We start from the raw sequence: 24,002 nt of genomic DNA, 5'->3' as shown, positions 1-24,002 counted from the left end.
ATATAACCTGGTGTTTTAGTAATAGAAAAAATATCAGGATGTTTCAAGAGTGGTTTTTTAAAAAGCTGTTACATACTGTGACTATTATGTTAGGCTACCTATTAAATAATGCATGCTGTATTGTGGTGGGAAAAGTAACTGGAAATAACTTAGAAAGAGAAGCTAGTGCAGGCTAAGGAATGGGAATACCCTGAAAAACACACTGCAGAAAAGCACAAAATTTATTGTAGTTGTAACAAGGAACAGAAACACCAAGGACTAAAGGCACTAATAATCTTAGATTATCTATGGGCCCATGCTCTAAGTTTTGGAAATAAATATCACTGAAAAACAAATAGAAAATTACGCATGAAACAAGCCTTTCCAAGTTCTATGTGCCATTTTGTAGATTTTCAGAGTTCTTCTGGAGAGCACTGTTTGAGAAAATTGCATGGCTTGACACTATGGTATTGCCCTTGGCACAGAATGAAGCACAAGGTGAGGCTGATGTGTTAAACTGGAAGGTTTTGCCTGTCATCACGTGTGTATTGACTATAACCGTTATTTTGCCTTTCAAAAATATACCAAAGAACTACTTCAACCAAGGGATCAAAGTTGGCATCCTCAGTAATGGGACAAATGACATATATATGCTTCCGGATGTGATGTAGAGGGAAGAGCACAGTATTGCCCATGTGGTATTCTTGACAAAAATGTTTAACCTGATTGTTAACAAGAAAGGAAAACGGAGATAAATTTAGATTGTGGGACATTTTTTTAAGGCTTGTACTCTTTAAAAATGTCTGTGTCATGGTAGCAAAAAAGGAATGGCCAGGATCTGTTCTAGATTATAGGAGACTTAAGGAGACACGACAAGCAAATCAGTAGGTGGTCCTTGAATGGATCCAGGACTAGGAGTTGGGGATGGGAAAGAGCTATCAAGGACACTCAGGACAAATCGGTGAAGTTTAATAAGAAAGAACATGGTACTGGTGTCGTATTTCTTGAGTTTGTATTGTGAGTAAGTAGGAGGATGTCCTCGTTTCCAGGATACACATGCTGAATTATTGAGTGGTAAAAACTCATTTAATATGTACTTGTGTCATTCTATAAATTATTTTGCTATTATGAATTTTATAGTAAATCAAAATAAACATAAAACTTAAAGGTTTTTTTAAAATTTTGTTTATTTGAGAGAGAGCACAAGTGGGGTGGGGAGAGGGAGAGGGAGAAGCAGACTCCCCACCAAGTAGGGAGCGCGATGCGGGGCTCAGTCCCAGGACCCTGAGATCATGACCCAAGCCAAAGGCAGACACTTAACTGACTGAGCCACCCTGGTGCCCCTAGAGTTACCTTGAATTTAAATGAAACTTTTTCTTGGTCTGTACACATTATCTGTATTTAAAAATGTAATGGGTTATCTTTATGGTTCTTTATCTTGCTATTAAATGAGACTAGGTGATGCTGTTAAGAGCTAGGCAATGTGAGATACCTTAAGAGGCTTCAGTTTTCCTTTTTTAAAGTAGCTACAATAAGTACTCCATTAATGTTTAAGTAATTCTTGCAGGTTCTTGTTCCTACATGATAGGGTAGTGTGAACCATTCCTTTCCTTTTTTTTTTTTTTTTTTTTTAAACAATACCTGTTACGTAAGACAGGAATAAATTTAAAAGTGGTGAGACGGTAACAGAATTATTTGTATTCAGCCATTCATAAGTTAATTTTTATTTTTAAAACATTTTATCACTTCTATGGGGAACAAGGGAGTCAAAGATGAATCCTATATCCTGCCATTTCATTAATTCTTATGAATGTCCTTTGAAGCTTTTGACACATTGATGCCCATGTGATAGTTCTACATAATGTATGGGATGTTTTACCAACCCCTCCTCGCTATTAAAATTTCAGAATCTGTTCTATAAATTTTGACCATTTTTATTGTTGAAACACGAATGCCTGCCACCTGTCAGGGATTTTTTAGTGTACATAATAGCTTTTAGTTTTAATGTTCTAGAAGAGTAGAATCTCATTGAAAGTATTTTAAGTGACAATTATGGATCTAAATTTTGCTAAAATTCAACTGCATGTGGTACTGATGGGGAGGAAAAGCTCAAGTAACACTCATATGGTCAGGTTTATACAGGCACAGGCCTTCATGGTCACAATTTTATATCTTACAACCTGGTGTTTGCATGTATCATGATAAGCAGCTGTGTGTTTTCTATTTTAATGGATTTTGGTAAGGGAGGGCATCACACTTCCTATTTTTGAAGTCTATTCATAGTAGGGGAAGATGTAGTAATACGTTTTAACCTTGGAGGTTTTAGGTGTTCCTTTGAAGTTTAGTTATGGCAAACTTCTGTTAATTTTTTAAGTATATAAATTAGAAAATGGATTTTAAATTCCTAAATAGGGAAATTAAATTTATTCCTCTAACTGCTTATATGTATTTTCTTTATTCAGTATTTCTGTGCACATTTTCTGTTTTTATACAGGCTATGTAGAACCAATGCAGACGCTCAATGATGTGTTAGCTCAGCTAGATGCTGTTGTCAGCTTTGCACATGTGTCAAATGGAGCACCTGTTCCATATGTACGACCGGTCATTTTGGAGAAAGGACAAGGGAAAATTACATTGAAAGCATCCAGACATGCTTGTGTTGAAGTTCAAGATGAAGTTGCATTTATTCCTAATGATGTTCACTTTGAAAAAGATAAACAGATGTTCCACATCATTACTGGTAATATATAAATAAATAAAACAAAAAAAACCCCACCTAATTTATGGGCTTTTTGGGGGGGGGGTAATGTTTCCCCTTTTTTATGTTGGAGTGGAAATATTTAAAACTGATGAAGAAAATCCTAGTTTTTGACGTTAGAAACGGAACATGTTATTCATCCTAGTTAGTAATATGTTCACATTTGGGTTAGAGGGAAGATTTGGAAGGAAGGGGAGGCCTTAGGAGCGAAAGTCATCTTTATATGAAACTTCTGTTCCAGGGGTTTAGTGCATTTAAAAATGAACATGCCTTCAAAGCCAGACCTTTTTGATAGTGCGTCATTGAAGGTCAAGCAGAACTGACTGCTGGAATGACCTCAGCCTAGGGTAGCAATTCTTTTAAAGACATGGGACTGTATTCGTGTGAAATATGAAAAAAAGTTTGCTTATAATAAGACTAATGCAGCCTGTCTCTCAAGCTGAAGTATTTTTAGATCTTAACCAACCAGATTCTAGAGAACAAAAGTGGAGGGGGTAGTCTTTGACCAGATATATTTGGGAAACAGTCAGAGATGATAATCTAGTTCCCCAAATGGATTTTCAAGTTGTTGATATGATCTAACCCAGACAAATAAATTATACTTTAGCGAAAAATAGGGTTGTGTCTTAGGGCTTTAGTGTGGAATTTAAGCGATTTGAAGGATTAGATCATACTGACCCATTCACTAATAGCCTCATTTATTAATGAATTACTGTGTTTAGTTAATCAATTAGATGTGTACTACTTTTCTGGATGACATAAAATTATCGTGCAGGCAGTTGTATGAGCTGTGGGAAAATCTATGGTTCTTCTAGGCAAATTATAGGTAAGGTATATTTTTTATGGTCCTGTCGATGAAGGGTGCAGTGTAGGTTTGTCTGAAGGGAGAATAGCATTACTCTGGCAGTTGATGGTTCTGCTGCTTATATGCCGTATCTGTACGATCAGGTGATTAGTCACCAAAATGCGATTTAGGACTAGCAATTTATTAGTGGCAGAAATAAATGAATAATCTTGCTTTTTGATGTAATTTATTTTAAAGGCCCCAATATGGGAGGTAAATCCACATATATTCGCCAAACTGGGGTGATCGTTCTCATGGCCCAGATTGGGTGTTTTGTGCCATGTGAGTCAGCAGAAGTGTCCATTGTGGACTGCATCCTGGCCCGTGTAGGGGCTGGCGACAGTCAGTTGAAAGGAGTCTCCACATTCATGGCTGAAATGCTAGAAACTGCTTCTATTCTCAGGTGAGTGATTTTCCCAGTCCTCAAAATGGAAATGAATGTCCCTGTCCTGTTAGAAGTACATTTGCAGATTCATCGATAAAACATCGGAGAACCTTTATCTAGTTTAATAGTTTTCTTGTGAACTTTATGCACTTCATATTATCTTAAAAGGGTAATTGTTAATAGTTGAGGAAAGCTTTGATTTTTAAATTTGTCTTAAGGTTTTTGGTAGTTGTTCGCCTTATAACTCCCACCACTGCCATGCTTTTGCTTGAACTGTTCACAATACCTGGAATGTTTACCCATGTCCTTTCCAGTCTTTAAAGGCCTTAGCGACAGAAATTCTACTTCTCTGATGACTTTCCTTGTCACATAAGCCTCAGGTCATGGGTATTTCTTCTCTGAACTCTTTGACATGCCTGTAATTACTCGGTTTTTTGTTTTAGGGGTTACTGAAATCTTTTGTCTTTATTTCATTTTTTAAAGACACTTCTTTAAAGGTAGAGAAGCTATCCCTTCCGTTTCTTGGTGTCTTCTAAAGCACATCACATATAGTAGAGGCCTAGTAAATTACTATTCATTGTTTGTGGGGAATTATAGAAGCAGTACAAATGTTTGGTATAATAATTGGTCAACAAGCTAATATTCATAACTTAAAAATTAAAGAAATAAGCAAAAGATGTCAGTGGCAATTCACAGAAAAAAAATGACCGGTAAGCACATGAAGAACTGTTGCATTCTTGGGGCGCCTGGGGGGCTCAGTCAGATAAACGTGCAACTCTTGATCTCAGCTCATGTCTTTTTTTTTTTTTTAATGTTATGTTAATTCAGCTCACGTCTTGATCTGAGGGTCGTGAGTTCAAGCCCCACATTGGGCTCCATGCTGGGTGTGGAGCCTACTTTAAAAAAAAAAAAAAAGTACTGTTGCATTCTCTAATTGAGGAAAAAAAAAAATCCTCTCCTTAAATTTGGTTAAAGAAGAGAAAAGGAAGAATGCTAATATCTGATTGGTAGGGCTACGGCCATCGTGCACCAGCTGGGTGTCCATAACCTGACACCCTTGTGCCATCTTCATGCGGTATTTTCTAAAATCTGGGCTGGTTTGATTGGCAAGAAATGAATGATAGCTGATTCAGAAATTCTTCGATTACTAGTGAGATTGGTAATTTAAAAAATATTTATTCACTATTTGTTTCCTTTTCCATCAGTTGTTTATGACCATGCCCATTCTCTTTTTTTAATTTACTATTGAATTTTTTATATATTAAGATGATCTGTTATGTTTGTGGCACATCTTTCCCAATGTATTGCCTTAGTTTTGTTTTTTTTTTGTTTTTTTTTGCATTATCACACATCATGGGTGATTTTCATGTAATTATGTGTTTCAGGTCTGCAACCAAAGATTCTTTAATAATTATAGATGAATTGGGGAGAGGAACCTCTACCTATGATGGATTTGGATTAGCGTGGGCTATATCAGAGTACATCGCAACAAAGATTGGTGCTTTTTGCATGTTTGCAACACATTTTCATGAACTTACTGCCTTGGCCAATCAGATACCAACTGTTAATAATCTACATGTCACAGCACTAACTACTGAAGAGACCTTAACTATGCTTTATCAGGTGAAGAAAGGTGAGTGTATACCACTGGTGTACTGTAAACTCAGGTGTGGCAGTGGGAAACTTCTACCCATGACATCATCAGTCATTTCTTGATTCTGAGTAAGAATTATTGATGTTTGTACAGAACACATTTACTCTTAGTTCATAATCTGGCTACAAGGACAGGGGACATTATATTTCTGTGTCTCATAATAGGACCACTCATTATAAGACAGTTGCAGAAAGAATAACTCCTGCTCTTCAACATTACCACAGAGGGTTTTGTACTGCCTCCCATGGCAGCCTGATTTCTTGTCAAAAGTATCTACTAGATAGTAGCAATAATAACCTTTGAAGTTCCAGGACTCTTATGCTGCTTAAGGAACCATTTATTATAATTATCTCATTGTATTTTTAAGGGTGTGTTACATAAACAGGCTCATTTAAAGGTAGGGTTTCCACAGGGGCGCCTGGGTGGCTCAGTCGTTAAGCGTCTGCCTTCAGCTCAGGTCATGATCCCAGGGTCCTGGGATCAAGCCCCGCATCAGGCTCTCTGCTCAGCGGGGAGCCTGCTTCTCCCTCTCCCCCTCTGCCTGCTTGTGTTCCCTCTCTCACTGTCCCTCTCTGTCAAATAAATAAATAAAATCTTTAAAAAAAAATTCAAAAAAAAAAAAAATAAAGGTAGGGTTTCCACAAATCCTGAAATTGTTAGTAGTTCTCACATAGGGAATGACTCATCTTTTCGGAAAAGTTTGTCATTTGTGGGTCTGACAGCTAATGAGATTTACCAAATTGGTGAGATTAACATGCTATAAAGTTTTTGCTGCCTAGACATTTCACCAGTCATTGGAATAACTTTTTCAGATAGCTTTCTGATTTACCAAGAACACATTTTCTTGCAATCACTTGGTTGCACATAAGTACAATATTATTTTTGGTTCTTTTATCCTTTGTTGCTTATGCTTCAGTGGGAATCCTTTTGACTTACTGTGTTTATTATTATTATTGATATAAAACACAGATACTTTTAGTTGGACCTGGCATTTAGCACGAAGTTGAAGTTTTGCTTTTTGTTTTGTGTTTTGTATGATAAATGGGTTCAGAATTTGATTTAATTATTAGAGAGAGTGAGAGCATGCGAGGGGGCGGGGAGGGACAGAGGGAGAGAATCATCCCCGCTGAGCATGGGGACTGCTGTGAGGCTCGATCTCACGACCCCCACAAAATCATGCCTGAGCTGAAACCAAGTCAGACGCTTAACCGACTGAGCCACCCAGGCACCTCAAGAAGTGGGTTCAGAATTTAATTTTTAATTTTTTTTTTTTTTTTTAAGATTCTCTTTATTTATTTGACACAGAGGGAGTGAGAGAGAGAGCATGAGTAGGGGACAGAGGGAGAGGGAGAAGCAGACTCCTCACTGAGCAGGGAGCCCAACGAGGGGCTTGATCCCAGGACCCTGGGATTATGACCTGAGCCAAAGGCAGACGCTTAACCGAATGGGCCACCCAGGCTCCCCTGGGTTCAGAATTTTAAAAGACTAGATGACCTGAGAGAAGATAGGAATAAATCCATCCGTCGCTGTGGATGTTTATCAACATTTGCTTCTATTTTATTTTTGTTTGTTTCTCTTAGTTGTGCAGAGTATCCAGCCCAGAGTGCATGGGATATATAACTAGGCCAAAAAAATTTTTATAGTTGATACATAGTTGAGGCAAAAAATGGAAGCTCCATGATAACTCTGAGCATCATTTGTATTAAATGTCTGGAAGGAATGTTGTAAGTCCATTTATTTTCTGCAAATGGGGATGAAGATAAGCTACCTAGTCTACAAAATTTACTGGTAATATGAGTCTAAAATTCCATTGTCATGTGTTTGCAGTAGTTTAGAATCAGAATAAGATTATGTAAGACTGGTAAGTAACTTTTCTGAGACCGGTATTGTAAATATTTGTATTTATCCAGCCAATTTCCTGAAGTCACTATCTCCAGAAAATGACGTAGGCAGATCTAGAGGATGGACTGTTCAGTAACAAACCATATATTTTGAATAAAATGCTCTTAATTAGTGACACACATTTATCTTGTTGTTTTTTTTTTTTCTTCGTACTTTATTTAATTCCTCCCTTATGAAATGAGAAAACCTCAGAGGGATAATTGAGTTGATTAATTTTTCTTCAGATTCTGATACTTGTCCAGACCTCTGAGGATTCACTATCAAGCTTTTTTGGGGGGTATTTTTATTTTTCCTACTACATTTGTCAAGGATAAAACAAAACACTGTGTGCCAAGTCATAATTACTTTCCACTGAAAGCTTAATTAAAATTCCTTCGTCTAGGGCGCCTGGGTGGCACAGTTGGTTAAGCGACTGCCTTCAGCTCAGGTCATGATCCTGGAGTCCCTGGATCGAGTCCCGCATCGGGCTCCCTGCTCGGCAGGGAGTCTGCTTCTCCCTCTGACCCTCCCCCCTCTCATGTGCTCTCTCTCAAATAAATAAATAAAAATCTTTAAAAAAAAAAAAAAATTCCTTCGTCTAAGTTACTGTGAAACATTTGGCTAATGTATTTGAAATACAAAATTAAGTTTCCAAATGACAAGGTGAGATGGATAAGTTCTATTTACATCAGTTGCTGTCTCTTTCTGCCCTGCTCCTCACAACCCCCAAATTTCTTCTAGGTGTCTGTGATCAGAGTTTTGGGATTCACGTTGCAGAGCTTGCAAATTTCCCTAGGCATGTCATAGAGTGTGCTAGACAGAAAGCTCTGGAACTAGAGGAGTTTCAGAATATCAGAGAATCAGAAGGATATGATGACATGGAACCAGCAGCAAAGAGGTGCTATCTGGAAAGAGAGGTTTGTCGCATTGTGTTTGTAATTATTTAATCCTGTGTTGTTAGATCTGTCAGGTCCCGTGTGATTCTAATACTTACTCATTGTTGCCTTTCACTTAGATTTCTTTGCTTGGCGAAGACTTCATCTATATCGTTTTTGATTTCTGCACTATGTACATGACCAAAAGAGAGCATGTCAGTACCACATTTTAAATGTAGGAGGACAGGAATATTAGTCTAGGTTTAAAGTAAGTAATTCAAAGGAGTTACAGATGTCCAAGCCCTTTTTTGATTACTTCATAAACAAATAGGTCAAGTCCAGTTAATTGCACATTTACTCAGTTAATTGCTTAGTTAAGAGACTAACAAAAAAATAAACACAGTTCTGCCTTCCAGTTGTCTAGAATCTATTTGGGGAGATAATAATGAACATGTCAAGGAGAATAATGCGGTATATGACATGTTTACTCTACAGAGCTCTTTGTGGGCAGGATGTTTCAGTTCTCATGCGAGAAGTGCATCTTAAGTTAGGCCTTCTCTGAGTGATGGGTGAAAATCACACAGAAAGGTACAGCATATGCCTGATGTATATTTTTAAAAGTAAAGGATAATTCTCTGCAATAATGAAAATAAAAGGATCTTAATTCACTGGTGGGTCCTGGCAGCATTTACTGTGGTTATGCATTGTGAGAACTTCTTGTCATGTTTTAGCTTTTAGCCAGTGAGTTTTTTGATGTTCTTACCTGAAGGATAGATAATTGTTACAGTAATAGATGAGCATGTATGATTTTTAAGCTTAAAAGGTATAGTTTTGTCTGTTGTACCTGTGTAGGCAGGAGGAATGTATTCTATCTTGCTCCTAGTTTAAGTTAGGGAGGTTGCTTTGGAATGGTCTTGTTAGGAGCAACACAGTGATCTGGGGCTGGGGTTAGGTAGGCTCTGTTATGTAATCCCTGGTTTCCAACTAGAACAGAAACCATGTACTTTTGATAATATTAATTACATTGTATTTTGAAAAAACTTTAAGCTAAGGGAGATGCATAACTATGAATGTTAAGTCTAGATCCTGTCTGTATTTCAAAAAGAGTACACTTGTTATTTAATAGAGAAATATATCTTCTTTACCTTACCATTTGGATATCTACCTTTCAACCCTTAAGGTACTTGCTACCAACTAGCTCCGTGTATGAAAAGGAGACTTTTTAGTTCTGCTTCATATGTGATGATGAACATTTACATAGTACTTACCCTTTGCCAGGCACTGTTCTAAGCACTTCTGAGCACACATATTCACTCTCCAGTTCTCTCAACAGCCCTGTGAGGTTGGCAATATCATCCCCATGTATGAATGAGGAATGTGGGTTAAAGAATTTCCCCATGATCACATGGCAAGTAATGGCCATGCTCTTTAGAATGCCAGTAACTGGCCAGTAAAATAGTAATTTAAAAATTCTGTGTGTATGCGAGTACTGAATTTTCAGGGACTATCTAGGCATTACAGTATTTATAAACCTTGAGTTCTTTTTCTCCCAGAAGATTAAGTTTATATATCGATTATAAAGGGTGACAGATTTGGGAACTACTAAAATACTGAGCCCCTTTTCATTAGCAGCTGAGAATGTATTTATAAATACCCTTTAATAACTTGCTATGACGAAATGTGGTCAACTAAGGGCTTTCTATATATTCTGGATAGTGCACGCTTAAAATTTAAAGAATGTTCTTTGAATATTGGGTGGTGTGTTTAGATTGAAATTTAATGAAACAATTCATTACAATTTATTGTGACTTTTTAGAGAGATTTTAAAGACTAATGAAGCATTCATATGTCTTTCAGCAAGGTGAAAAAATTATTCAGGAGTTTTTATCCAAGGTGAAGCAAGTGCCTTTTACTGAAATGTCAGAAGAAAACATCACAATGAAGCTAAAACAGCTGAAAGCTGAGGTAATAGCAAAGAATAATAGTTTTGTAAATGAAATCATTTCACGAATCAAAGTTACTACATGAGAAAATCCCACCAAAGGAGCGAAGAGAATACTGATAAGCTGTTATCTGTATCACTTTTGTATTGTTTTATATTAACCCTGTTTTCATAGTGCTGGCAATTTGAGACCCATGGGATATCAACTTAATAAAGTATTTAGTAATACTTGGAGTACATTTTCAAAGATTTTTATTTTGGAAGAATGAGAGCTGTGGCTGAGGAATACTTAAATGGATACGGGCAATAGTAGGTGGTGTGTTGCATTTTATAAATAAAGTCATGTAGTTTGTGGAATTTGAAATGCGTTGTGTTTCTTTGTGATAGGACGTGTATACATCTTTCTTCCCAAATGATATGGAAAAAGCAAGTTGCACCCAAAGACTTTGCAAAAATAAAGGCTCTTAAAGCTAGAAAGAACCATGGAAATCATTTCCATTGATCTCCACAGTGTCCATATGTTGGCAGAAGCCAGGTTGGCTGCATACTCATTAGCCAAGGAATTTACTATAAACCCGAAGTCCTAGTGTGATCCTTCTGCCTGCCTGCTGTTCTCCCACCTCTCTCTGTGGGAGGACTTAGAAGTCTGCATTTTAATAAAACCTTTCAGATTGGGAACCTGATTTAGTCTGCTTCTCTTATTTTACAGGACAGAGATGAAATGGTTAAGCGTTAGTGGCTGGCCCTGCTGAATATGGGTGGGGAGGACCATCTTTCCAATAAATGATGATGGGATAGCTGTATAAGAACAAAATGAAATTGGATCCCTACTCCATATATAAAAATGAACTCCAGTGAATTTTTGACCTAATGTATAAGCAAAACTGGAAAGCTTTTAGTGTTTAGTTTTGTAGTTCTATAGAAAATAATACAGGGAAATATATTTTCATGATTTGGCTTTGGGAAAGATGTTGTTTTTTTTTTTAAAGATTTTATTTATTTGAGAGAGAATGAGAAAGAGGAGGGTCAGAGGGAGAAGCAGACTCCCTGCTGAGCAGGGAGCCCGATGTGGGACTCGATCCCGAGACTCCAGGATCATGACCTGAGCCGAAGGCAGCCACTTAACCAACTGAGCCACCCAGGCGCCCTGGGAAAGATGTCTTAAGTCACAACACCATTCACTCAGCTATTGAAACTTTCTTTTCATTAAAAGGCATCACATAGTGAAAAGACTAGATCCATGATGGGAGAATATATTGGTACTATGTAAGATATCAAAGGATTTATTACCAGAACATATAAAGAACTACTCATTGAGTCCCGCATCAGGCTCCCTGCTCAGCAGGGAGGCTGCTTCTCCCTCTCCCGCTCCCCCCTCTTGTGCTCTTTCTCTCTCTCTCTCAAATAAATAAAAATAAAATCTTAAAAAAAAAAAAAAAAAAAAGAACTACTCTATACAGTTACTAAGAAAATGGGCATTTAAGAGTCTTAGTACAGGGCGCCTGGGTGGCTCAGTTGGTTAAGCAACTGCCTTCGGCTCGGGTCATGATCCTGGAGTCCCGGGATCGAGTCCCGCATCGGGCTCCCGGCTCAGTACATCTCAATAACAAAAAGACAATCCAGTTAAAAGCCAAAGGATCTGAAGAGATACTTTTCCAAGGAAGATGTACACATGGCCAATAAGCACGTGAAAAGGTACAGGATACCATGGGGAGAGGCAAATCAAAACCACAGTGAGCTTCCACTTCACATGCATTAGGACAGCTAAGGTCAAAAGCAGATAACAAGTATTGATGAGGATGTGGAGGAATTGGAGTTTTCATACACTGAGAAAGATAAATGGTACAGTCACTTTGGAAAATAGGCTGGCATTTTCTCAGAGTTACCATATGACTCAGCATTTCCATCCCTAGGTATATATCCAAGAGAAACACACAAAAACTTGTGCACAAAAGTTTATAGCAGGATTATTCATAATAACCAAAAAGTGGAAGCACCCCAATTGGCCAAGGCCAATGGATGAATTAAGGAGCATACAAAATGTGGGATACCTATATGGTGGAATATTATCTTGCCATAAAAGGACTGAAAGACTTCTACGTGCTACAACTTGGATGAGCGTGGATGGACATGAGTGATGAAGCCAGGTACAAGAATTTATGTATTATATGATTCCATTAATAAGAGAGTCCAGAATATAAAAAACTATAGAAAGAGTAGTTTAGCAGTTGCACAGGGCTGGTGTGCAGAAAATGGGTAGCTAAGGAGGTGATACGATAGTTAAAGTTTTGGCTTTTTTTTTTTTTTTCTTAAGATTTTATTTACTTGACAGAAACACAGCAAGAGAGGGAACACAAGCAGGGGGAGTGGGAGAGGGAGAAGCAGGCTTCCTGCCCAGCAGAGAGCCGGATGCGGGGCTTGATCCCGGGACCCTGGGACCATGACCTGAGCTGAAGGCAGACACTTAATGACTGAGCCACGTAGGTGCCCTAAAGTTTCTTTTTGAAATGAAAATGTTCTAAAACTGTTAATCGTTGCATCTGAGTATACCAAAAGCCACTGAATTGTATACTTTAAATGGGTGCATTGTGTGGTGTTTGAATTAGATCTCCATAAAACTTGGTTCAGAAAAAGTTCAGGGACTTTACCCAAGAGAAATCTAAATGGTCTGTGCACATGAAAAGATTTTCAATCACCATTTAGAAAAATGAAAATGAAAACTGTGCTGGGTTACCCCCCCCCCCCCCCCCCCCCCCCCGCCACTAGACTGACAGTCATTTAAAGTGTGACAGCGCCAACTGTTGGTGAGGATGTGACATGACCACACTGCTGGTGGGAATAATTTTCTAGTATGTGGAAAATATGCACAGGACCCAGCAAATCTCCTAGGTGCATACTCTAGAAATGCTTGGACATGTTGTACTACGATGAGTATACAAAAATGTTTGTGATAGACCCTAGCTGGAAACAACCCAGCTGTGGAAATTAACTACAGCTCTACAAAACATCCTGGATGGAATCTTAACAATAAGCAAAAGAAGTGAGAGATAGGAATAATAGTTTTTTCCCCACTCGGTTGAAGTTGAAGAATAGGTAAATACTGTTTGGTGGTGCATTCATAGGGGCTGAGACTAAAGAACAAGAACGTTGAATGTGGAAGTCAGAAGAGTGGTTTGTTTCTGGAGGCCCGGGTACTGAGGGGTAGGCGGCCCCTAGCGGGCTTCTGGAGTGCTATAGCATTCTTTCTTCTGACCCGGGTGGTGGTTGTGCACGCGCTTTATAGTTCCTGTTAAACTGCCATTATGTTTGTTGTGAGAACAAATGAAAATTTAAGACCCAATGGGCCCTTTAAAATGCTCATTTTAATTTACTGTGCTCTTTTTCATCATCGACAGTTTAGGATGAGTTATATATCAGTTTTTTGTTTCTGGATACCAAAAGCTTGGGAAGAAGGTAAACTTAGGAAGAATTTAAATGTGGAAATTTTTATTGGTGACAAAATCATTTAGTCACTTCCAAATGGAAGACTGTCATATAATTCAAAAGCAATTTTAAAATTCCAGTGAAATATTTCGTCCCTTGCTTAGCGGGGAAAGAGTGTTTTTAGATTGCTACACAAAAGCATGCATAAAACAGAAATCAGCCCATGGTTTTAGTTGTTAGCCCTACAAGAAATGGGGGGGAGGGGGTGTTGATGCTAAGAAAACGTAGTCTATCAAGCTCTGATAAATCAGGCGGCTTTCATTTCTCTAAGAGATTTAGTGTTTAGTTGTAAGATGTTTTTGAAAATGACAAATACATAATGGAGCCCTTTGAGATATTTCAGGCCTAAGCTGTGCTTATTACATGAATATGCTAATGAAGCAACCAGGCCTTCAATGAGAGTCTCCTTCCTTTTGGAATGGTGGATGTAAAGCAAAAGACCCTTGCATTTAAAAATTGTAATTGTGATGTGGTTTGGGTTTTCTTCACTCAGACATGAACTTGGATAATACCGGAGTAAAGTCGAATATATATTTTCCAAGATTTAGAACTTAACCATACTGTTACCATGAAATCTGTGGGCCATATAACCACGTTTCTGAGAAAACAGGATTTTGCATTTTTTAAAAGATCGCACTAAAGATCCATCCAAGTTGCAATTGTTTTTGTAATTAATTTGATTTCTTCCCTTAAAATACTGTTGTGAGGATAAAAACTGTAACAGAACAGAAGAAAGATGTTTTAGGATAGATATATTTAAAAAATAACTTTTCCCCCTTAAAATCTCAATGTTCCACATACTAAGCACATCCTGTTAGACTTAAGTATTAAATGCATCTTCTATCCTTGGTCTTTCTGCATTTAGCTTTTTTGGGAAGTATGTTTTTACCCACAGCATATGGTATGAGCTGCTGATTCAGTATTGAGTGGCTCTTTAAGCTTGTTAGTTACATTCTGTTGATCAGAATGGTGCGCTGAACAGTCAGAAGAAAAACCGGTTCCTGGTCTGAAATAAATTAAACACTGTTAATCAGCTTCTGAAGAAGAACAAATGAGTAAAGGGGATTTTGTAAGGAAATCTAACACTGCCTTCCTGGGCGCAGCGTGTTTGGGTCAGGGGGATTTGGTGTGGCCGGGGACGGTGATGAAAAATGCCCAGAGTGATACCCACAGTTTGAGGCTAAACCTGGAAGTGGAGCCCGAATTAAAATAATACTTTTCTGCCTGCTGTTCTCCCCACTCCACTTTCCTTGATAGAGCGAGCTGCAGCTTTCTCTTAATTCTGCTTCAGAATTTATCCATGTGGCCTTCAGATGTCTGAACTCTGTGCTGCCGAGCTTCCGTGTCACAGAGGAGTCCCTTGTAGGAAACGGCTCGTTGCTGGTAGCCATGCCTCCTGCCCGCTGCAGAGGGAAATGGGGAGCCCTCGCCTTGCCTTTGACACAGCAGTTTCCCCACCTCCCTGGAAGCAGTGTTTCATGGTGTCAGACAACATTCAGAACATGGTCCAAATTCAATGTATGTTAGCATATTTTTGCTTTGGCTTGTGGTTTGTCCAACAGAAGTGCCCACACACATCTTTCATCCAGCTCTGTGGGAAATTCAGCAGTGGCACGAACAATATGGGATGTTGGGCAGCCTTCACTGGACCATCCTGCTCTTACTTCTAGGCTTGGTGAATAGAAGACCACACTGCTGTTGCCTTTGGTTCACTTCAAAGAGGTCAAGAGATATTATAAACTCCCTTAAATGGTTAAATTGAGAAGGAAAGGAAAACTCTCAGTGGACAATTCATTAGCTCTAACAAAAGAACAATGGCAATGAGTCCCTTGGTGTTCAGAAGCAATCACTAAGTTTAACCATAGCGGTTAACATGTATCATCACACTATTACTATTATGTTTATTTCCTAGAATCTTGGTGACACTTATAACTGGCAGCCAGTTTAATTTTATAAATAATCTTGAATGGAAATAGTTTAAAACCAAACTAAGCATAGTTAAATCTAGGACAGTGTAACTATTTTCAGTTCAGACACCGATCTGGAATTTTAGTATGCCTTGTCCGTCCAGCAAGATGTATGTTTATTTTCTCTGTCTTTTCTTCACATAATGATCAGGACTTCCTATTTAGTATCAGTTTTAATGTGGTATTTTATTGTTAAAACATTGTGTCTCAGCCAAATCAATCATGACAATGACTTTCCACAATGAATCCTGAATATGACAACCTGGATGAACAGTTTGGCAACATTAAATACTTAGTGAGTATCTGAAAGGACAAGGTCCTGTGCTTGTTCCTCCAGAAGCTCCTAGAGGTAGGCACTTCTGTCTGCGCTCCACAGATGAGGCCACCTGGCCTCAGAGGTTCAGGGACCCGGCCGGGTCACACGGCCAGTAAGTGGCAGAGCTAGGATCTGCACCCCAGGAGCGTGTCTCCAAAATCTGTACTTTTTTCCCCCTTTCCATTTAGAGCCTTAAAATGTAGTTAGGAATCTGAAAGGCACACTTGTGATAAATTTAATCTTTCTAAATATTATTTAGTGTCAAAATGAGTGGTGCAGGCAAAGGAACAGGAGTTAAGGAAAATAGAGGGAGGTGTGGTGCGGATGTTAGGTATTTCTAATTCTGTGGTGGAAGCTGGCACTCCTATGGAAGGCTTCTCTCTTGGCGGCTGGGGACACAGCGAGCGGGGTCTGTCCACGAGGGCCCTGCAGCCCGCCGGCTTTACGGCTGACACACGGCCGCTGTCTAGGGCTTATGAGCCCAAGGACACTGAGCAGCTGAGAAGCTGCTACGTTCTTTCAGGCGCTTACCAATCACCAAATGCTGCCCTCCAATCAAACGGCAGCACTGTACTCTGGACAAAGGATTACGCTGAACTGAAAAGAGATGGTTGGCCAGAAGCCTGCAAAATGGGGGAATGAAATGAAAAGTCAGCGGCGTGTCTAGCAGGACCCTGAAGCTGGCACACTCCGATGTTCTGATCACTCGACTTGGAGGTTATGTATGTTCTTTCTTGAGCCGGGAAGGTTTTACCCAGCCTGTGGGGAATAGCCCTGCCGGTTGTCTCAGGCGCTCTGCTCTAAATCTGTTCCTAGCGAGCAAACTGATGACTCAGCCAGCACAGGCCAGGCCATGCGGCTGAGTGAGAGTGAGCGGCAGAGGGGCGTATCCACACGTATCCACACGTATCCAGGCGGCTGTCGGAGCCGCTCAGCCCTTGCGGCGCCACTGAGTGCGAGTGCGTGACTTGAAACCGCCCCTCCTCGGAGATTCCCCGCCCCCCCGCCCCCGCCCCCTTCTGTAATTTAAAGGGACCAGACTATTAGAGTTCTCAAATGCCACACCCTCGGGGCCGCGCAGGTGCGGGGTACGGAGGGTAGTGCGGTGAAGGCGAACGCCAGCCTAAAAGCATCCAAAAGCTTAGAAATGCTGCTGACCGGGAGAATATGTCTGCGGGTCTGATTTTGCCCAAGGGCCACCAGTGTGTGTCTGTTGGGGTGGTCTCATCTTTCCTGCTTATATGAAATGGTGGTTGTACACCTGCAAGACTCAAGCCTCTGTCGTAGTCAGTCTACGCCGGCACCCCAATTGCTACCCCGACGGGGTCCCGTCCTTCTTGCTCCCTCTCCAAGTACCATGTTTCTGATCCAGCTGGTATTTCTCTCACCAGGAACAGCACACTTGGCTGCTTTATCTCCTATTATCAGCTGTGATCTCAGCACCCAAGTATGTCAAGGTGTAGAAGTACTCATTGATAATGCTTTTCCCTGAAACTCTTTTGGTGGCTCCTTCACTAGAACCAAACATGGAGAAAAAAGACCCAGTGAATCCCAAGGACATAGAATGAGAGAGGACCTCTGGTTACCTGACAAACGAAAGCCTAGCTGGTTGGATCAAAGCAGCACTTCCAACCTGCATACACTTAAGTCCACGTTTTCGGGAGAGTGGGGGTGAGGAGATAAAGCAGGCTGTGACCCTCAGAACTCGCTCTGACTTAAGTAACCTTCAAGATTGAAAAATAGTAGATTGAAGCAAAATCAGATGGCAACCAGGTGGAGGACAGGAATCCCTGGAAGGTTGGACCTGCTGGGTTTGGGTGCAGTGGAGGACTTTGGGGTTCAATGAATAATAGCTACAAAGAAAAAGTGATTGGGAAGAAAGGTGGTGGGATTATTAACTCCGGGGATATAAAAATTTCATTTAAAAAAAGTAAAATATGATCATATACTGCCCACTTCAACTATGGTATCTTGCTCATTTAGTCATAATAATTTACTAGGTTTTTTAAACTTTACTTCCAGTCTAGCTAACATACAGTGTTCTATTAGTTTCAGATGTACAATAGAATGGTTCAGCAATTATATGCATTACTCAGTGTTCATCGTGTCAATTTTATTTAACTTTTAAAAGAACCAGCGTTTGGTTGGTTTCCATGAGTTTTCTCTATTGTTTGTCCATTTCTGTTTCGCTGATTTCCACTCTATTTTATTTTAAAGTTAGTCATAATAATTTAAACACCAACAAGTAATTTAAGGAAAATAGTAAAAAAAAAAAAAAAGTACATATATTTGGGATAAGGAAGTACATGAGAGAGGAAATCTGACGTTCTTTCTGTAAGATAATGTCTCAAATTGCAAAATAAAGACATAGCAGCATGAGCATGTTATAAAAAGCATGGGGACAAATGCCGGAGGATTCTAAGAGCTGAAAGCAGCCCCCTCTGGACAGTGAGCAGGACAGGCAGGGAAGACTGCCGTTTTCTATTATGAATCTCATGATAATACAATTTCATTTTGGAAAACCCTATTTTTCTTTCATGCAAAAGAAATCTGGAGGTAGGCAGTCTCGGTGCTGTGGTTCCTTGAACATCAGGGACCCTGGATTCCTTGAGCTTGTTTCTGCACTGTGTGTGGCATCTCTTCTCAAGGCCCTCATGGCCCAACACGCCACTGGGGCTTCAGCCAACGTACCCACACTTCAAGCAGCAGAAAGAAGGCGCTTGTGAGGTTGTTCTTGCTAGCTTTAAGGAAACAGGGAAGTGGTACACATTGCTTCCACTTGCATCTTCCTGGCTAGAATCGAGGCGGGTGCCTGCACTGAGGGGGCTGGGAAATGCTGTCTTTAGCTATTCACCCTACCTCATTGGGGCTCTTGAGCAAACTCATTTTGAAAAGTGCGTTTTAGGAATGGCAGGGGATTTTTAATTCGGTGCTTAGTAAATGCTTTGGGATGATGATGTTTCTTCTGCGCACCATCTTCGGAACCCCCCCCCCCCTTTAATATTTATTTCCTCTCAAAGTGTCCTTTGGTTTCTGTTCTTCTCCTTCCCGTGTAATAACTCCTTCAGATTCCACTCTGTTCTATAATCCTGTTTCCACCGAATCCAACTAAGCTCCAAATTCAGGACCTTGTCGGTCTTGCCCACAGTTCTGACCACCATAGGTGTGGAAGAGGCTCTCAGGACACACCTGTGTAGTGAGTGTAAGCTCCGGAGGGGACCCAGCTTATCGGCACCTTTGAGCATGGACTCTGGTGTGCCCTGTGTATATACCTCCCTCTAGGCTGTCATGAAGGGTTGTGGAGCGCTCGGACATGGGCATGGCTGGAACAAAACGACCCTCCACAGAACAGACTGGCAGAGTGTTGAAGCCAGCATGCAGAGCTGGGGAGCTAGGCCTCAGGTCTCATGGGTGGTTGGTGGCAGAGCGGCTAGTGGGCCTCCTGACCCTCAGGCACGTCCTCTGACCACAGAGCCCAATCGAACACTGATCTCAAAGCAAAGCCTCATCACACAGCATCATTAAGAAAAAGAGAAATAAGGGCGCCTGGGTGGCTCAGATGGTTGAGAGTCTGCCTCCGGCTCAGGTCATGATCCCAGGGTCATGAGTCCTGGGATAGAGCCCCGCGTCGGCTCTCTGCTCAGCAGGAGGCCTGCCTCTCCCTCTCCCACTGCTTATGTTCCCTCTCTTGCTGTCTCTCTCTCTCTCTGTCAAATAAATAAATAAATAAATCTTAAAAAAGAAGTGGATAATAAATTCTTATGTATTCGGAAATTGTTCCTCTCCTCCCTTCCTCTTGGAATTGATTCCTTTAGCTGGAAATAATGGACCTGAACTGATTTTTTGAGCACCAGGTCTAAATGGTAATTACTGTTCTTGTACCTTGTTTGTAGACTTCCAGAAGACCATAATACTTATTAAGAGGATCCTTTTCTCTCCCCCAGTTTTTTTTCCCCCCTTAGTGTTGAGAACTGAGGAGCCAGAAAATAAATGAGCTGGAAGAAAGAACAGTTTCTTTTTTCTAGGAGTTGTGTCATATTTCTAAAGGGCAGCGCTGTAAATACTGTACTCCCCTTGGGGAAGGAATCATGCTTCAAGGACACCTCACTGGAGAACACACTCCAGGGAAAGAATGGCCAGTTCGGGACTCACACAGTCATTGGCCAAATTCCTGCCTTCCCAGAATCTCGCTGACAGAGGCCCAGGGCCCCCTCATGAGGGTTTCTTGGTTTTGGTTTTGGTTTTTTGAGGCCATTTCTGCTTTCTTCTGACTTTTCTCAGATATTTGTGGCTCGCTTAAGACATTATCATTCAGACTGCTTGAAATCAATCCATGCCTGTCTCTTGGTTCCTTCTTACATAAAGTAGTCTCCTATTTGTCCTCAGCTGGCCATAGCCCTCCCTCTGAGTCTCTCAGGGGTTAGCGAGCACTTCCATCCATGTGGCTGGGAGCACCTGGTGAGCCTTATAGAGGCGGCACAGTGTCCCCGGGAGCTAGTCCCATGGTGACTCCTGCCCAGATTCTGTGGTCACGCCGGAGAGGTCCCAGGTGACAGCTCAGAGACCAGCTCTCACCACCTCCTGGGAGCTCTGGGGGCTCCGCTTCTGATTAGCTTTAAGACATTCTCTTGTATATCCCGCCTCGGCCCTGGCAGCCCAATGGCCAACGAAGAAAAGTCTGAAGCTGAGTAGCTTCCACTCCACTTTTACCCCCTCTGGTTCCTTTCCTGGAGCTTCCAGATCTCTGTCCTTCTGGCTCCGAATGCTCCCTACTAGTTCGGGCAGCCGAAGGACCGAGCCCTCTCACCACTTGGACTGTTGAGGCCAGTTCTTATCACAATTTGATCTTCCCCTTGTGCCCAGGCCCAGCCACTTCCTGCTCTCAGCTCTGCTTGGGCTGCCTCCTGCCGTCCGGCTTCACCCCTTGCCCCTGCCTGGGGGAGGACAGGTTCCCTAGAGGAAATGGGGAACATCATGACCCAAAGGAGTGAAGAAGGGGTGCCAGGCTGAGAACAGCACGTCCATGCACTTCCAGGAGGTGAAGGTTCGAAGAGATACAGCAGGGGAAACCTGAGCTGTGTCTGTTGCTCTAAAGCCCTAAGAGTCAGCGGCTGTGTGGTGGCGGTGAGGAGGAGGGGGAGGGGGAATGGAAGGAGCAGGAGGAGGGCTGGGCTGTGCTCTGTGCCTTGCATGAGGGCCGCCAGCTGGAGGCCAAGTGGGCTGTTTGCCAGCCCTACCTCCCCTGTGTGCTCTGGCCCAGGCTTTGTCTGCTCCGAGGGCCGGCCCGTTCCCACAAAGGCCCTGTATGAGCAGCAGTGGCCTTTCGGAAGAAAAAGATGTCTTTGTGTTGAGACACAAAGAGCTAAAATCCCTGAACTCACAAAGGCCAGCGCTGGAAAAATGATTCTAAAGTCTTGTAAAGGAATGCTGAATGGGAGAATGAATTTGTGGCTGGTGGGGTAGTGAAATGAGGAAGGGTTTTGGAAAATCACTTTCTAGAAGCCAAGAGCTATGGAGCCTGTGTAGGTTTCCAAGTGGAAATCAGCCTAAGGCATTAGGGCTTAGCTTGGGGCCCGAGGGAGACCCTGTCCTGGGCCGAGGGGAACTGAGCATGGACAGCAGATGTCTAGGGGAAGGGAACTAAAGCTACCGAGCACCCAGTCTGCGCCATGCGCTCTCCACACACACTCTCATTTAATCCGCACGCAAACCCGCGAGCTGTGGGGACCCCCAAAGGGAGGCTGGGAAAAGGGAAGTCACTTGCCCAAGGTCACTGAGCTGAGTGATGGAAGGACGGCTGCCCCCCATGCCTCCTGCCCCCCCCCCACCCTCACCCCTGTGAAGTGCTCACCGAGAGAGCACTCCCCACGCAGAGACCGGGACACGAAGACTCAGAGGGCTGGAGGACCTTGCCCAAACTCGCTGGGCTGGCAGGGGCAGGGTCGGCGGCCACATTGGCTCCATGATGTCTTTGTAGGAATCTTGCAGTCAAATTCTGCCTGCGGGGTGAGTCGTGGTCTGCGGAGATTTCAGAGTGTTTCATTTCTCATGTTGATGGGTCCTTTCTCACCGTGGCAACAAAATTTGTCAGATTTTCCTCCTTGTTTGAGAGATGCATCTCCACGCTGTTTATCAGGCACTTTTGTAGCAAGATACGTTCTCCCTAATTCCTCCTGGGGTTGACTGAAGTATGGGCTGGACCCATGTGCTGGGGAGAGGTGCGTAAGGGGTGGAAGTTGGCTGCTGACGCCGCCCAGCCTCCCTTTACTGGCTCACCGGAGCGATGCTGTCCAGGGACAGTCTGGCTCCAGGCAGCTGTCTTCAATGTATCCATCATCTTCTCATTTAGCTCCCTTTGCTGGTTTCACAATCCCTCATGGAGAGTCCAATTAAAATCTTGGGAGGAATCTGGGCTCTGTACATTGTCCTCAGTGGAGCAACTAAGAGCTGAAAAGAGTAAAATGAAAAGTGAGACAAAGCCATTGCTCAGGTTAGGACAATTAGAATTCAAGGCTTCTTCCTTGTATAAAAGGAAAAAAAAAAAAAAAACCATTATGCTGGTGGTCTCCATTAGAGAAAGAAATGTTTTATTAAATCATATGTAATCCTGGCAATTGCTTTCTATTGGAGCTTGAAGAGAGGCCTGGGAATGTTTCATCTCCCAGCGCATTCTTTCTCTGTACCTCCCTTCTGACACTCTTGCTGCCAAGTTATTTGTGTCTGGTCTTAATGTTTAATTTTTGCTTCTAGATGGTATGTCCCTATATCTACTTCTGTGGACAGTTTGCAGTGGTTTGTATGCATGGAAGGTGTTCAATAAATGATGTAATATAAATACGTGATGGTTGCGGACTGATGGATGGACAGCTGGTTGGATGGATGGCCCCTGATAGGCAGGTTGGCACAGGAAGAGTAGAACTTGTGGATTCAGGAGGGGAGGGGAAGAGGGGAGCTGATATCCATTGAACGTCTGTCCTTGCTAAACACTGTGTTTGGCACTTTATAACCATTTCAGTAATCGTTACACCAATGCAGTCAGGTGGGTTGTTTTCTCATTTCAAGGTGTTTAATGCCCAGAGGGTTAAGGAATTTGCTTAATGGGACCCTCATCTAGACCAGTCTGAATTGGAAAACCCTCCACACTCTAAAAGTCAACCCAGCACCAAGTGGGCACCAAGAGTTGACTTTTATGATGTTGTTTACCCAGTGCACTGACCCCAAAAGTATGTGGATGCAGATTGGTGGAGCAGGTTTGGGTATGACCGAGGGTCTGCTGTGGGAGTGAGCGAGATGCTGGCCTCCCCAAGGCCTGGCTGACTGAAGTGTCAGCCCAGGAAGACTGGCTTCCCTCTTTGGTTCCAGAGGAGTCAGGACAGGTGTGGCCATGCCCTGAGCATACCTATCCTAGAATGCTGTGTGCCTGGGGGCACCTGGGGGTGGGGCACAGTTAGTTAAGCATCCGACTTGGTTTCGGCTCAGGTCAGGATCTCGCAGTCGTGGGATCAAGCCCTACTTCGGGCGGAGTCTGCTTCAGATTCTCTCTCTCCCTGCCCCTCCTGCTCACACACATACACTCTCTCTCTCAAATAAAGAAATAAATATGGGCGCCTGGGTGGCTCAGTCATTAAGCGTCTGCCTTCGGCTCAGGTCATGATCCCAGGGTCCTGGGATCGAGCCCCGCATCGGGCTCCCTGCTCAGCAGGGAGTCTGCTTCTCCCTCTCCCGCTCCCCCTGCTTGTGTTCCTGCTCTCACTATCTCTCTCTCTGTCAAATAAATAAATAAAAATCTTAAAAAAAAAAAAAAAAGAAAGAGTGCTGTGTGCCAGCAGAGGTGTCCTTCTCCCCTCCCAGGTCCCCCAGCCCTGCCTTTCCCTGCAGACAGCCGACTGTACCCTTCTCAGTGCCTACTGCAGAGTGT

General features: G+C 42.1%; 1 protein-coding gene across 1 annotated transcript in view; it reads left to right on the top strand.

Moving 5' to 3' along the window:
- MSH2 (mutS homolog 2) overlaps nucleotides 1-10,682 on the top strand; it is an 81,046-nt gene extending 70,364 nt beyond the window's left edge. Inside the window, exons 12-16 of the mRNA XM_035001617.1 lie at nucleotides 2,474-2,719; nucleotides 3,780-3,984; nucleotides 5,352-5,599; nucleotides 8,243-8,418; nucleotides 10,234-10,682. Of these exons, the coding sequence (XP_034857508.1) occupies nucleotides 2,474-2,719; nucleotides 3,780-3,984; nucleotides 5,352-5,599; nucleotides 8,243-8,418; nucleotides 10,234-10,404 (1,046 nt within the window). The 3' untranslated portion in view covers nucleotides 10,405-10,682. The remainder of the gene's footprint in view (nucleotides 1-2,473; nucleotides 2,720-3,779; nucleotides 3,985-5,351; nucleotides 5,600-8,242; nucleotides 8,419-10,233) is intronic.
- The last annotated feature ends 13,320 nt before the right edge of the window (nucleotides 10,683-24,002 follow it).

Source organism: Mirounga leonina, unplaced genomic scaffold (assembly GCF_011800145.1).
Source record: "Mirounga leonina isolate KUSES-001 unplaced genomic scaffold, KU_Mleo_1.0 Mir_125, whole genome shotgun sequence".
Taxonomy (NCBI): Eukaryota; Metazoa; Chordata; class Mammalia; order Carnivora; family Phocidae; genus Mirounga; species Mirounga leonina.
Note: the sequence above shows the minus strand (reverse complement) of the source record. Positions and strands in the feature narration are given on the sequence as shown.